Source organism: Bombina bombina, chromosome 3 (genome assembly GCF_027579735.1).
Source record: "Bombina bombina isolate aBomBom1 chromosome 3, aBomBom1.pri, whole genome shotgun sequence".
NCBI classification, from domain to species: domain Eukaryota; kingdom Metazoa; phylum Chordata; class Amphibia; order Anura; family Bombinatoridae; genus Bombina; species Bombina bombina.
This window is the reverse complement of record NC_069501.1, coordinates 39337207-39350929: the sequence shown is the minus strand read 5'-3', so window position 1 is coordinate 39350929 and position 13723 is coordinate 39337207. Positions and strand designations below refer to the sequence as shown.

Below are 13723 nucleotides of genomic sequence, written 5' to 3'. Positions count from 1 at the left end.
ACTACCCGGGGGAGGAGGAGGTTACAGAGTTACACATATTACTACCCGGAGGAGGAGGTTACAGAGTTAAACATATTACTACCCGGAGGAGGAGGTTACAGAGTTACACATATTACTACCCGGAGGAGGAGGTTACAGAGTTACACATATTACTACCCGGGGGAGGAGGAGGTTACAGAGTTACACATATTACTACCCGGGGGAGGAGGAGGTTACAGAGTTACACATATTACTACCCGGGGGAGGAGGAGGTTACAGAGTTACACATATTACTACCCGGAGGAGGAGGTTACAGAGTTACACATATTACTACCCGGAGGAGGAGGAGGTTACAGAGTTACACATATTACTACCCAGGGGAGGAGGAGGTTACAGAGTTACACATATTACTACCCGGGGGAGGGGGTTACAAACTTACACATATTACTGCCTAGGGGAGCACTGCTTTTGTCCCTGTCATTGTCACTCACCACCAGAGTTTTCCTGTGAGGATCAGTAAGCTGCAGTAGGTATTGCCGTCGGGAAGGGGGGTCCACTCAGTTACACATTTTACTACCCAGAGGAGGGGGTTACTGAGTTACACATATTACTACCCAGAGGAGGGGGTTATTGAGTTACACATATTACTGCCTGGGGGCACTGCTATTGCCCGTGTCATTGTCACTCACCACTAGAGTTTTCCTGTTAGGGTCACTAAGCTGCAGTAGGTATTGCCATCGGGAAGGGGGATCCGCTCAGTTACACATATTACTACCTGGGGGAGGGGGTTACTAAGTTACACATATTACTGCCTAGGGGCGCACTGCTATTGTCCCTGTCATTGTCACTCAACACCAGAGTTTTCTTGTTGGGGGTCACTAAACTGCAGTAGGTATTGCCATCCGAAAAGAGGAGATCTGCTCAGTTACACATATTACTACTGGGGGAGGGGGGTTATTGAGTTACACATATTACTGCCTGGGGGCACTGCTATAGTCGCTGTCACTCACAACAAGAATTTCTCTGTTGGGGTCTTTGAGCTGCAGTAGGTATTGTCATAGTGAAGGGGGGATCCGCTCAGTTACACATATTACTACCTGGGGGTTACTGAGTTACACATACTACTGCCTGGGGGTACTGCTATAGTCCCTGTCACTCACCACAAGAGTTTCTCTGTTGGGGTCACTAGGCTGCAGTAGGTATTACCATCAGGAAGGGGGGATCCGCTCAGTTACACATATTACTACCGGGGAGGGGGTTATTGAGTTACACATATTACTGCCTAGGGTCGCACTGCTACTGTCACTCACCACCAGAGGTTTCTTGTTGGGGTCACTAAGCTGCAGTAGGTATTGCCATCGGGAAGGGGGGATCCGCTCAGTTACACATATTACTACCCGGGGGAGTGAGTTACTGAGTTACACATATTACTGCCTAGGGTCGCACTGCTATAGTCCCTGTCACTCACCACCAGAGGTTTCTTGTTGGGGTCACTAAGCTGCAGTAGGTATTGCCATCGGGAAGGGGGGATCCGCTCAGTTACACATATTACTACCTGGGGGTTACTGAGTTACACATACTACTGCCTGGGGGTACTGCTATAGTCCCTGTCACTCACCACAAGAGTTTCTCTGTTGGGGTCACTAGGCTGCAGTAGGTATTACAATCAGGAAGGGGGGATCCGCTCAGTTACACATATTACTACCGGGGAGGGGGTTATTGAGTTACACATATTACTGCCTAGGGTCGCACTGCTATAGTCCCTGTCACTCACCACCAGAGGTTTCTTGTTGGGGTCACTAAGCTGCAGTAGGTATTGCCATCGGGAAGGGGGGATCCGCTCAGTTACACATATTACTACCTGGGGGTTACTGAGTTACACATACTACTGCCTGGGGGTACTGCTATAGTCCCTGTCACTCACCACAAGAGTTTCTCTGTTGGGGTCACTAGGCTGCAGTAGGTATTACAATCAGGAAGGGGGGATCCGCTCAGTTACACATATTACTACCGGGGAGGGGGTTATTGAGTTACACATATTACTGCCTAGGGTCGCACTGCTATAGTCCCTGTCACTCACCACCAGAGGTTTCTTGTTGGGGTCACTAAGCTGCAGTAGGTATTGCCATCGGGAAGGGGGATCCGCTCAGTTACACATATTACTACCGGGGAGGGGGTTATTGAGTTACACATATTACTGCCTAGGGTCGCACTGCTATAGTCCCTGTCACTCACCACCAGAGGTTTCTTGTTGGGGTCACTAAGCTGCAGTAGGTATTGCCATCGGGAAGGGGGGATCCGCTCAGTTACACATATTACTACCCGGGGAGTGAGTTACTGAGTTACACATATTACTGGCTGGGGGGCACTGCTCTATTCTCTGTCATTGTCACTCACCACCAGAGTTTTCCTGTTGGGGTCATTGAGTTGCAGAAGGTATTGCCGCTTTAGTTGAGCCCGTAGTGCCAGCCTCTCCTCTGCCGCCCGCTTGTTCTCGGCGCTCAGGCCGTAGTAATTAGCCGGGTCCAGGCCTGCAGGACGGCTGCAGAGGGGAGCTTCTTGATATTCCGCCATGACAAGGACACGGGGACGCGCTTCAACAAGCAAAACTTTATTGAAATTTGACAACAGCTGAGCGTACAGGCGGCTGTATTACCAGTAACGGGCAGCAGGGGGTAACACATAGCATTAGCTAGCTATGCACTTGTTCATGAAAGTGTGGAAATGACATTCTCGGTGTTGTATCATAAATGGTTCCCCTGTAGAATTTAGGGACTTCGGCTTCTCGGCAAGAATCGGAACTCCGCCCCCCACAGCAGCCACTCCCATTCTCCTCCCATCTCTTAAATTTCAATATCCCGTCTTGAAAGCTCAGTCTCCATGCTCGTGCATGAGAAACATCTCCTCCCACGCCACCCTGCTATCGGCACTGCTTCTTCTGCTGATGTAATGCAGCTTGTCACACGCTCCCTGCTCCCTTCTAGACTTCATTACACAGCTCGAATACCTATTGCTCTTCTCAAATACCACAATACATATTGTGCTGCAATTTTTTTTTATTGTTTAAAGAAACAGTAAAATCCTCCAATAAAGATTATTAACAATAATGTGCCTAGTTCTTTACTACTTTTGTTCTCTGGAAATCCTTTGTTGAAAGACTTTTCTCAAATACCACAATACATATTCTGCTTCATTTTTTTTTATTGTTTAAAGAAACAGTTTGTAAAATCATCCAATAAAGATTATTAACAATAATGTGCAGGGTTCTTTACTACTTTTGTTCCTTGGAAATCCTTTGTTGAAAAGACTTAATTTAAATACTAAAATACATATTCTGCTTCAATTTTTTTTATTGTTTAAAGAAACAGTTTGTAAAATCATCCAATAAAGATTATTAACGATAATGTGCAGGGTTTTTTATTACTTTTGTTCTTTGGAAACCCTTTGTTGAAAAGACTTTTCTCAAATACCACAAAACATATTCTGCTGCAATTTTTTTTATTGTTTAAAGAAACAGTTTGTAAAATCATCCAACAAAGACTATTAACAATAATGTGCAGGGTTCTTTACTACTTTTGTTCTTTGGAAACCCTTTGTTGAAAAGACTTTTCTGAAATACCACAATACATATTCTGCTGCAATGTTTTTTATTGTTTAAAGAAACAGTTTGTAAAATCATCCAATAAAGATTATTAACAATAATGTGCAGGGTTCTTTACTACTTTTATTCTCTGGAAATCCTTTGTTGAAAACACTTTTCTCAAATACCACAATACATATTCTGCTTCAATTTTTTTTATTGTTTAAAGAAACAGTTTGTAAAATCATCCAATAAAGATGATTAACATTAATGTGCAGGGTTCTTTACTACTTTTGCTCTCTGGAAATCCTTTGTTGAAAACACTTTTCTCAAATACCACAAAACATATTCTGCTTCAATTTTTTTTATTGTTTAAAGAAACAGTTTGTAAAATCATCCAATAAAGATTATTAACATTAATGTGCAGGGTTCTGAACTACTTTTGCTCTCTGGAAATCCTTTGTTGAAAACACTTTTCTCAAATACCACAATACATATACTGCTTCAAATTTTTTTTTATTGTTTAAAGAAACAGTTTGTAAAATCATCCAATAAAGATTATTAACAATAATGTGCCTAGTTCTTTACTACTTTTGTTCTCTGGAAATCCTTTGTTTAAAAGACTATTCTCAAATACCACAAAACATATTCTGCTTCAATTTTTTTTATTGTTTAAAGAAACAGTTTGTAAAATCATCCAACAAAGATTATTAACAATAATGTGCAGGGTTCTGAACTACTTTTGTTCTCTGGAAATCCTTTGTTGAAAAGACTTAATTTAAGTACATATTCTGCTTCAATTTTTTTTATTGTTTAAAGAAACAGTTTGTAAAATCATCCAATAAAGATGATTAACATTAATGTGCAGGGTTCTTTACTACTTTTGCTCTCTGGAAATCCTTTGTTGAAAACACTTTTCTCAAATACCACAATACATATACTGCTTCAATTTTTTTTTTATTGTTTAAAGAAACAGTTTGTAAAAGCATCCAATAAACATTATTAACAATAATGTGCAGGGTTCTTTACTACTTTTGTTCTCTGGAAATCCTTTTTTAGAAAAGACGTTTTCCAAATACCACAATACATTTTCTGCTGCAATGTTTTTTCTTGTTTAAAGAAACAGTTTGTAAAATCATCCAATAAAGATTATTAACAATAATGTGCAGGGTTCTTTACTACTTTTGTTCCTTGGAAATCCTTTGTTGAAAACACTTTTCTCAAATACCACAATACATATTGTGCTGCAATTTTTTTTTATTGTTTAAAGAAACAGTTTGTAAAATCATCCAATAAAGATTATTAACATTAATGTGCAGGGTTCTTTACTACTTTTATTCTCTGGAAATCCTTTGTTGAAAAGACTTTTCTCAAATACCACAATACATATTCTGCTTCATTTATTTTTTATTGTTTAAAGAAACAGTTTGTAAAATCATCCAATAAAGATTATTAACATTAATGTGCAGGGTTCTTTACTACTTTTGTTCTCTGGAAATCCTTTGTTGAAAAGACTTAATTTAAATACTAAAATACATATTCTGCTTCAATTTTTTTTATTGTTTAAAGAAACAGTTTGTAAAATCATCCAATAAAGATTATTAACAATAATGTGCAGGGTTCTTTACCACTTTTGTTCTCTTGATATCCTTTTTTTAGAAAAGACGTTTTCCAAATACAAGAAAGGAGACAATGGCACTACTCAGTTTATTGGTGTGTTTTAACGTTCCCCTACTAATTCATAGAATAGTGAGTATACTTGGTATTGGTATACTCCAATATTATGTGTCTGATAGGGATAGGTGCTTGTACCGGTAGATAAACTTGTACAAAGAATCAGTAAGAAACTGACAAAAGGGTACAAATGTAGCACTCTGTGAACATATTAATGTAACACCTTCTTTATTACTTTTGTTCTCTGGAAATCCTTTGTTGAAAATACTATTCTCAAATACCAAAATACATATTCTGCTACAAAGTTTTTTATTGTTTTAAGAAACAGTTTGTAAAATCATCCAATAAAGATTATTAACAATAATGTGCATGGTTCTTTACTACTTTTGTTCTCTAGATATTATTTTTTTAAAAGACTTAATTGAAACACTCAAGTACACAAAGAAACAGTTTTTAAAATTCATCCAATAAAGATAAATAACAGTAATGTTAATGATTCTATCACAGTTATTTAATCCTCTTTATATCCTTTGTTTAAAAATATATAAATTAATGTAATAGTGTGAGCTAGCGGAGCACATTTGGTGAGTCAATGACAATGCTTATACAGCTAGATTTAGAGTTTGGCGGTAGCCGTGAAAACCAGTGTTAGAGCCTCCTAACGCTGGTTTTGGGCTACCGCTGGTATTTAGAGTCAGTCAGGAAAGGGTCTAACGCTCACTTTCCAGCCGCGACTTTTCCATACCGCAGATCCCCTTACGTCAATTGCGTATCCTATCTTTTCAATGGGATCTTTCTAACGCCGGTATTTAGATTCGTGGCTGAAGTGAACGTTAGAAATCTAACAACAAAACTCCAGCCGCAGAAAAAAGTCAGTAGTTAAGAGCTTTCTGGGCTAACGCTAAAGCTCTTAACTACTGTGCTCTAAAGTACACTAACACCCATAAACTACCTATGTACCCCTAAACCGAGGTCCCCCCACATCGCCGCCACTCTAATAAATATTTTTAACCCCTAATCTGCCGACCGCACACCGCCGCAACCTACATTATCCCTATGTGCCCCTAATCTGCTGCCCCTAATACCGCCGACACCTACATAATATTTATTAACCCCTAATCTGCCGCCCCCAACGTCGCTGCCACCTACCTACACTTATTAACCCCTAATCTGCCGACCGGACTGCCCCGCTACTATAATAAATCTATTAACCCCTAATCCGCCTCACTCCTGCCTCAATAACCCTATAATAAATAGTATTAACCCCTAATCTGCCCTCCCTAACATCGCCAACACCTAACTTCAAGCATTAACCCCTAATCTGCCGACCGTAGCTCACCGCTACTCGAATACATTTTTTAACCCCTAAAGCTAATTTTAACCCTAACCCTAACACCCCCCTAAGTTAAATATAATTTTTATCTAACGAAATAAATTAACTCTTATTAAATAAATTATTCCTATTTAAAGCTAAATACTTACCTGTAAAATAAACCCTAATATAGCTACAATATAAATAATAATTATATTGTAGCTATTTTAGGATTAATATTTATTTTACAGGCAACTTTGTATTTATTTTAACCAGGTACAATAGCTATTAAATAGTTAATAACTATTTAATAGCTACCTAGTTAAAATAATTACAAAATTACCTGTAAAATAAATCCTAACCTAAGTTACAATTAAACCTAACACTACACTATCAATAAATTAATTAAATAAAATACCTACAATTACCTACAATTAAACCTAACACTACACTATCAATAAATTAATTAAATACAATACCTACAAATAAATACAATTAAATAAACTAACTAAAGTACAAAAATAAAAAAGAACTAAGTTACAAAAAATAATAATAATAATAATAATAATAATAATATTTACAAACATTAGAAAAATATTACAACAATTTTAAACTAATTACACCTACTCTAAGCCCCCTAATAAAATATCAAAGACCTCCAAAATAAAAAAAATGCCCTACCCTATTCTAAAATTAAAATAGAAAAGCTCTTTTACCTTACCAGCCCTGAAAAGGGCCCTTTGCGTGCATGCCCCAAAGAATTCAGCTCTTTTGCCTGTAAAAAAAAACCATACAATAACCCCCCCAACATTACAACCCACCACCCACATACCCCTAATCTAACCCAAACCCCCCTTAAATAAACCTAACACTAAGCCCCTGAAGATCTCCCTACCTTGTCTTCACCACACCAGGTTCACCGATCGATCCAGAAGAGCTCCTCCGATGTCTTGGTCCAAGCCCAAGCGGGGGGCTGAAGATGTCCATGATTCAACTGAAGTCTTCATCCAAGCGGGAGCTGAAGAGGTCCATGATCGGGCTGAAGTCTTCATCCAAGCGGGAGCTGAAGAGGTCCATGATCGGGCTGAAGTCTTCTATCAAGCGGCATCTTCAATCTTCTTTCTTCCGGATCCATGTTCATCCCGCCAACATGGAACATCCATCTTCACTGACGACTTCCCGATGAATGACGGTTCCTTTAAGGGACGTCATCCAAGATGTCGTCCCTCGAATTCCGATTGGCTGATAGGATTCTATCAGCCAATCGGAATTAAGGTAGAAAAATTCTGATTGGCTGATGGAATCAGCCAATCAGAATCAAGTTCAATCCGATTGGCTGATCGGATCAGCCAATCGGATCAGCCAATCGGATCAGCCAATCGGATTGAACTTGATTCTGATTGGCTGATTCCATCAGCCAATCAGAATTTTTCTACCTTAATTCCGATTGGCTGATAGAATCCTATCAGCCAATCGGAATTCGAGGGACGACATCTTGGATGACGTCCCTTAAAGGAACCGTCATTCGTCAGGAAGTCGTCGGTGAAGATGGATGTTCCATGTTGGCGGGATGAACATGGATCCGGAAGAAAGAAGATTGAAGATGCCGCTTGATAGAAGACTTCAGCCCGATCATGGACCTCTTCAGCTCCCGCTTGGATGAAGACTTCAGCCCGATCATGGACCTCTTCAGCTCCCGCTTGGATGAAGACTTCAGTCGAATCATGGACATCTTCAGCCCCCCGCTTGGGCTTGGACCAAGACATCGGAGGAGCTCTTCTGGATCGATCGGTGAACCCGGTGTGGTGAAGACAAGGTAGGGAGATCTTCAGGGGCTTAGTGTTAGGTTTATTTAAGGGGGGTTTGGGTTAGATTAGGGGTATGTGGGTGGTGGGTTGTAATGTTGGGGGGGTTATTGTATGGTTTTTTTTTACAGGCAAAAGAGCTGAATTCTTTGGGGCATGCACGCAAAGGGCCCTTTTCAGGGCTGGTAAGGTAAAAGAGCTTTTCTATTTTAATTTTAGAATAGGGTAGGGCATTTTTTTATTTTGGAGGTCTTTGATATTTTATTAGGGGGCTTAGAGTAAGTGTAATTAGTTTAAAATTGTTGTAATATTTTTCTAATGTTTGTAAATATTTTTTTATTTTTTGTAACTTAGTTCTTTTTTATTTTTGTACTTTAGTTAGTTTATTTAATTGTATTTATTTGTAGGTATTGTATTTAATTAATTTATTGATAGTGTAGTGTTAGGTTTAATTGTAGATAATTGTAGGTATTTTATGTAATTAATTTATTGATAGTGTAGTGTTAGGTTTAATTGTAACTTAGGTTAGGATTTATTTTACAGGTAATTTTGTAATTATTTTAACTATTGTACCTGGTTAAAATAAATGCAAAGTTGCCTGTAAAATAAATATTAATCCTAAAATAGCTACAATATAATTATTATTTATATTGTAGCTATATTAGGGTTTATTTTACAGGTAAGTATTTAGCTTTAAATAGGAATAATTTATTTAATAAGAGTTAATTTATTTCGTTAGATAAAAATTATATTTAACTTAGGGGGGTGTTAGGGTTAGGGTTAAATTTAGCTTTAGGGGTTAAAAAATGTATTCGAGTAGCGGTGAGCTACGGTCGGCAGATTAGGGGTTAATGCTTGAAGTTAGGTGTTGGCGATGTTAGGGAGGGCAGATTAGGGGTTAATACTATTTATTATAGGGTTATTGAGGCGGGAGTGAGGCGGATTAGGGGTTAATAGATTTATTATAGTAGCGGGGCAGTCCGGTCGGCAGATTAGGGGTTAATAAGTGTAGGTAGGTGGCAGCGACGTTGGGGGCGGCAGATTAGGGGTTAATAAATATTATGTAGGTGTCGGCGGTATTAGGGGCAGCAGATTAGGGGCACATAGGGATAATGTAGGTTGCGGCGGTGTGCAGTCGGCAGATTAGGGGTTAAAAATATTTATTAGAGTGGCAGCGATGTGGGGGGACCTCGGTTTAGGGGTACATAGGTAGTTTATGGGTGTTAGTGTACTTTAGAGCACAGTAGTTAAGAGCTTTAGCGTTAGCCCAGAAAGCTCTTAACTACTGACTTTTTTCTGCGGCTGGAGTTTTGTCGTTAGATTTCTAACGTTCACTTCAGCCACGAATGTAAATACCGGCGTTAGAAAGATCCCATTGAAAAGATAGGATACGCAATTGACGTAAGGGGATCTGCGGTATGGAAAAGTCGCGGCTGGAAAGTGAGCGTTAGACCCTTTCCTGACTGACTCTAAATACCAGCGGTAGCCCAAAACCAGCGTTAGGAGGCTCTAACGCTGGTTTTCACGGCTACCGCCAAACTCTAAATCTAGCTGTATAAGCATTGTCATTGACTCACCAAATGTACTCCGCTAGCTCACACTATTACGTTAATTTATATATTTTTAAACAAAGGATATAAAGAGGATTAAATAACTGTGATAGAATCATTAACATTACTGTTATTTATCTTTATTGGATGAATTTTAAAAACTGTTTCTTTGTGTACTTGAGTGTTTCAATTAAGTCTTTTAAAAAAATAATATCTAGAGAACAAAAGTAGTAAAGAACCATGCACATTATTGTTAATAATCTTTACTGGATGATTTTACAAACTGTTTCTTAAAACAATAAAAAACTTTGTAGCAGAATATGTATTTTGGTATTTGAGAATAGTCTTTTCAACAAAGGATTTCCAGAGAACAAAAGTAATAAAGAACCCTGCACATTATTGTTAATAATATTTATTGGATGATTTTATAAACTGTTTCTTTAAACAAGAAAAAAGATTGCAGCAGAATATGTATTGTTGTATTTGGAAAACTTGTACAAAGAATCAGTAAGAAACTGACAAAAGGGTACAAATGTAGCACTCTGTGAACGTATTAATGTAACACAGGAGGTGTTACATTAATACGTTCACAGAGTGCTACATTTGTACCCTTTTGTCAGTTTCTTACTGATTCTTTGTACAAGTTTATCTACCGGTACAAGCACCTATCCCTATCAGACACATAATATTGGAGTATACCAATACCAAGTATACTCACTATTCTATGAATTAGTAGGGGAACGTTAAAACACACCAATAAACTGAGTAGTGCCATTGTCTCCTTTCTTGTATTTGGAAAACGTCTTTTCTAAAAAAAGGATATCAAGAGAACAAAAGTGGTAAAGAACCCTGCACATTATTGTTAATAATCTTTATTGGATGATTTTACAAACTGTTTCTTTAAACAATAAAAAAAAATGAAGCAGAATATGTATTGTGGTATTTGAGAAAAGTCTTTCAACAAAGGATTTCCAGAGAACAAAAGTAGTAAAGAACTAGGCACATTATTGTTAATAATCTTTATTGGAGGATTTTACTGTTTCTTTAAACAATAAAAAAAAATTGCAGCACAATATGTATTGTGGTATTTGAGAAGAGCAATAGGTATTCGAGCTGTGTAATGAAGTCTAGAAGGGAGCAGGGAGCGTGTGACAAGCTGCATTACATCAGCAGAAGAAGCAGTGCCGATAGCAGGGTGGCGTGGGAGGAGATGTTTCTCATGCACGAGCATGGAGACTGAGCTTTCAAGACGGGATATTGAAATTTAAGAGATGGGAGGAGAATGGGAGTGGCTGCTGTGGGGGGCGGAGTTCCGATTCTTGCCGAGAAGCCGAAGTCCCTAAATTCTACAGGGGAACCATTTATGATACAACACCGTATCATTCACTTCACAACTGAGAACCAAGGCAGTAAGTGAGGACCATGTATCTACCATTTCTTCTGTATAAGATTTCACTGACCATGGGTGGCATTAAGGAGGGTGAGTAATGTGTGATTCTAGGCACCAAGCTGGCACTTTGTTAACTCTAGTAGATGTGTATTATTGTGTGTATATATATCATTTTATATATGTGTGATCATGTTAACTCTAGCAGATGTGTATATATATATCATTTTATATATGTGTGATCATGTTAACTCTAGCAGATGTGTATATATATCATTTTATATATGTGTGATCATGTTAACTCTAGCAGATGTGTATATATATCATTTTATATATGTGTGATCATGTTAACTCTAGCAGATGTGTATATATATCATTTTATATATGTGTGATCATGTTAACTCTAGCAGATGTGTATATATATCATTTTATATATGTGTGATCATGTTAACTCTAGCAGATGTGTATATATATCACTTTATATATGTGTGATCATTATCACTGTGTTAACTCTAGCAGATGTGTATTATTGTGTATATATATATATCATTTTATATATGTGTGATCATGTTAACTCTAGCAGATGTGTATATATATCACTTTATATATGTGTGATCATTATCACTGTGTTAACTCTAGCAGATGTGTATTATTGTGTATATATATATATCATTTTATATATGTGTGATCATGTTAACTCTAGCAGATGTGTATATATATCATTTTATATATGTGTGATCATGTTAACTCTAGCAGATGTGTATATATATCATTTTATATATGTGTGATCATGTTAACTCTAGCAGATGTGTATTTATATCACTTTATATATGTGTGATCATTATCACTGTGTTAACTCTAGCAGATGTGTATATATATCACTTTATATATGTGTGATCATGTTAACTCTAGCAGATGTGTATATATATCACTTTATATATGTGTGATCATTATCACTGTGTTAACTCTAGCAGATGTGTATATATATCATTTTATATATGTGTGATCATGTTAACTCTAGCAGATGTGTATATATATCATTTTATATATGTGTGATCATGTTAACTCTAGCAGATGTGTATATATATCACTTTATATATGTGTGATCATTAGCACTGTGTTAACTCTAGCAGATGTGTATTATTGTATATATATCACTTTATATATGTGTGATCATTAGCACTGTGTTAACTCTAGCAGATGTGTATTATTGTGTATATATATATATATCATTTTATATATGTGTGATCATGTTAACTCTAGCAGATGTGTATATATATCACTTTATATATGTGTGATCATTATCACTTTGTTAACTCTAGCAGATGTGTATATATATCACTTTATATATGTGTGATCATGTTAACTCTAGCAGATGTGTATATATATCACTTTATATATGTGTGATCATTAGCACTGTGTTAACTCTAGCAGATGTGTATTATTGTATATATATCACTTTATATATGTGTGATCATTATCACTGTGTTAACTCTAGCAGATGTGTATATATATCACTTTATATATGTGTGATCATTATCACTGTGTTAACTCTAGCAGATGTGTATTATTGTGTGTGTGTGTATATATCACTTTATATATGTGTGATCATTATCACTGTGTTAACTAGCAGATGTGTATTATTGTGTATATATATATATCATTTTATATATGTGTGATCATGTTAACTCTAGCAGATGTGTATATATATCACTTTATATATGTGTGATCATTATCACTGTGTTAACTAGCAGATGTGTATTATTGTGTATATATATATATATATATATATATATCATTTTATATATGTGTGATCATGTTAACTCTAGCAGATGTGTATATATATCACTTTATATATGTGTGATCATTATCACTGTGTTAACTAGCAGATGTGTATTATTGTGTATATATATATATCATTTTATATATGTGTGATCATGTTAACTCTAGCAGATGTGTATTATTGTATATATATCACTTTATATATGTGTGATCATTAGCACTGTGTTAACTCTAGCAGATGTGTATTATTGTATATATATCACTTTATATATGTGTGATCATTAGCACTGTGTTAACTCTAGCAGATGTGTATTATTGTGTATATATATATATCATTTTATATATGTGTGATCATGTTAACTCTAGCAGATGTGTATTATTGTATATATATCACTTTATATATGTGTGATCATTAGCACTGTGTTAACTCTAGCAGATGTGTATTATTGTGTATATATATATATCATTTTATATATGTGTGATCATGTTAACTCTAGCAGATGTGTATATATATCACTTTATATATGTGTGATCATTAGCACTATGTTAACTCTAGCAGATGTGTATTATTGTGTGTGTATATATATATATATCATTTTATATATGTGTGATCATGTTAACTCTAGCAGATGTGTATTATTGTATATATATCAC

At 36.5% G+C, this 13723-nt stretch overlaps 2 protein-coding genes across 2 annotated transcripts in view; one reads left to right on the top strand and one right to left on the bottom strand.

Moving 5' to 3' along the window:
* LOC128652833 (NADH dehydrogenase [ubiquinone] 1 beta subcomplex subunit 4) overlaps positions 1 to 2734 on the bottom strand; it is a 47521-nt gene extending 44787 nt beyond the window's left edge. Inside the window, exon 1 of the mRNA XM_053705797.1 lies at positions 2377 to 2734. Coding sequence (XP_053561772.1) covers positions 2377 to 2553 — 177 coding nt within the window. The 5' untranslated portion in view covers positions 2554 to 2734. The remainder of the gene's footprint in view (positions 1 to 2376) is intronic.
* Positions 2735 to 11230: 8496 nt separating this feature from the next.
* LOC128652832 (uncharacterized) overlaps positions 11231 to 13723 on the top strand; it is a 244646-nt gene continuing 242153 nt past the window's right edge. The window contains exon 1 of the mRNA XM_053705796.1: positions 11231 to 11380. Coding sequence (XP_053561771.1) covers positions 11323 to 11380 — 58 coding nt within the window. The 5' untranslated portion in view covers positions 11231 to 11322. The remainder of the gene's footprint in view (positions 11381 to 13723) is intronic.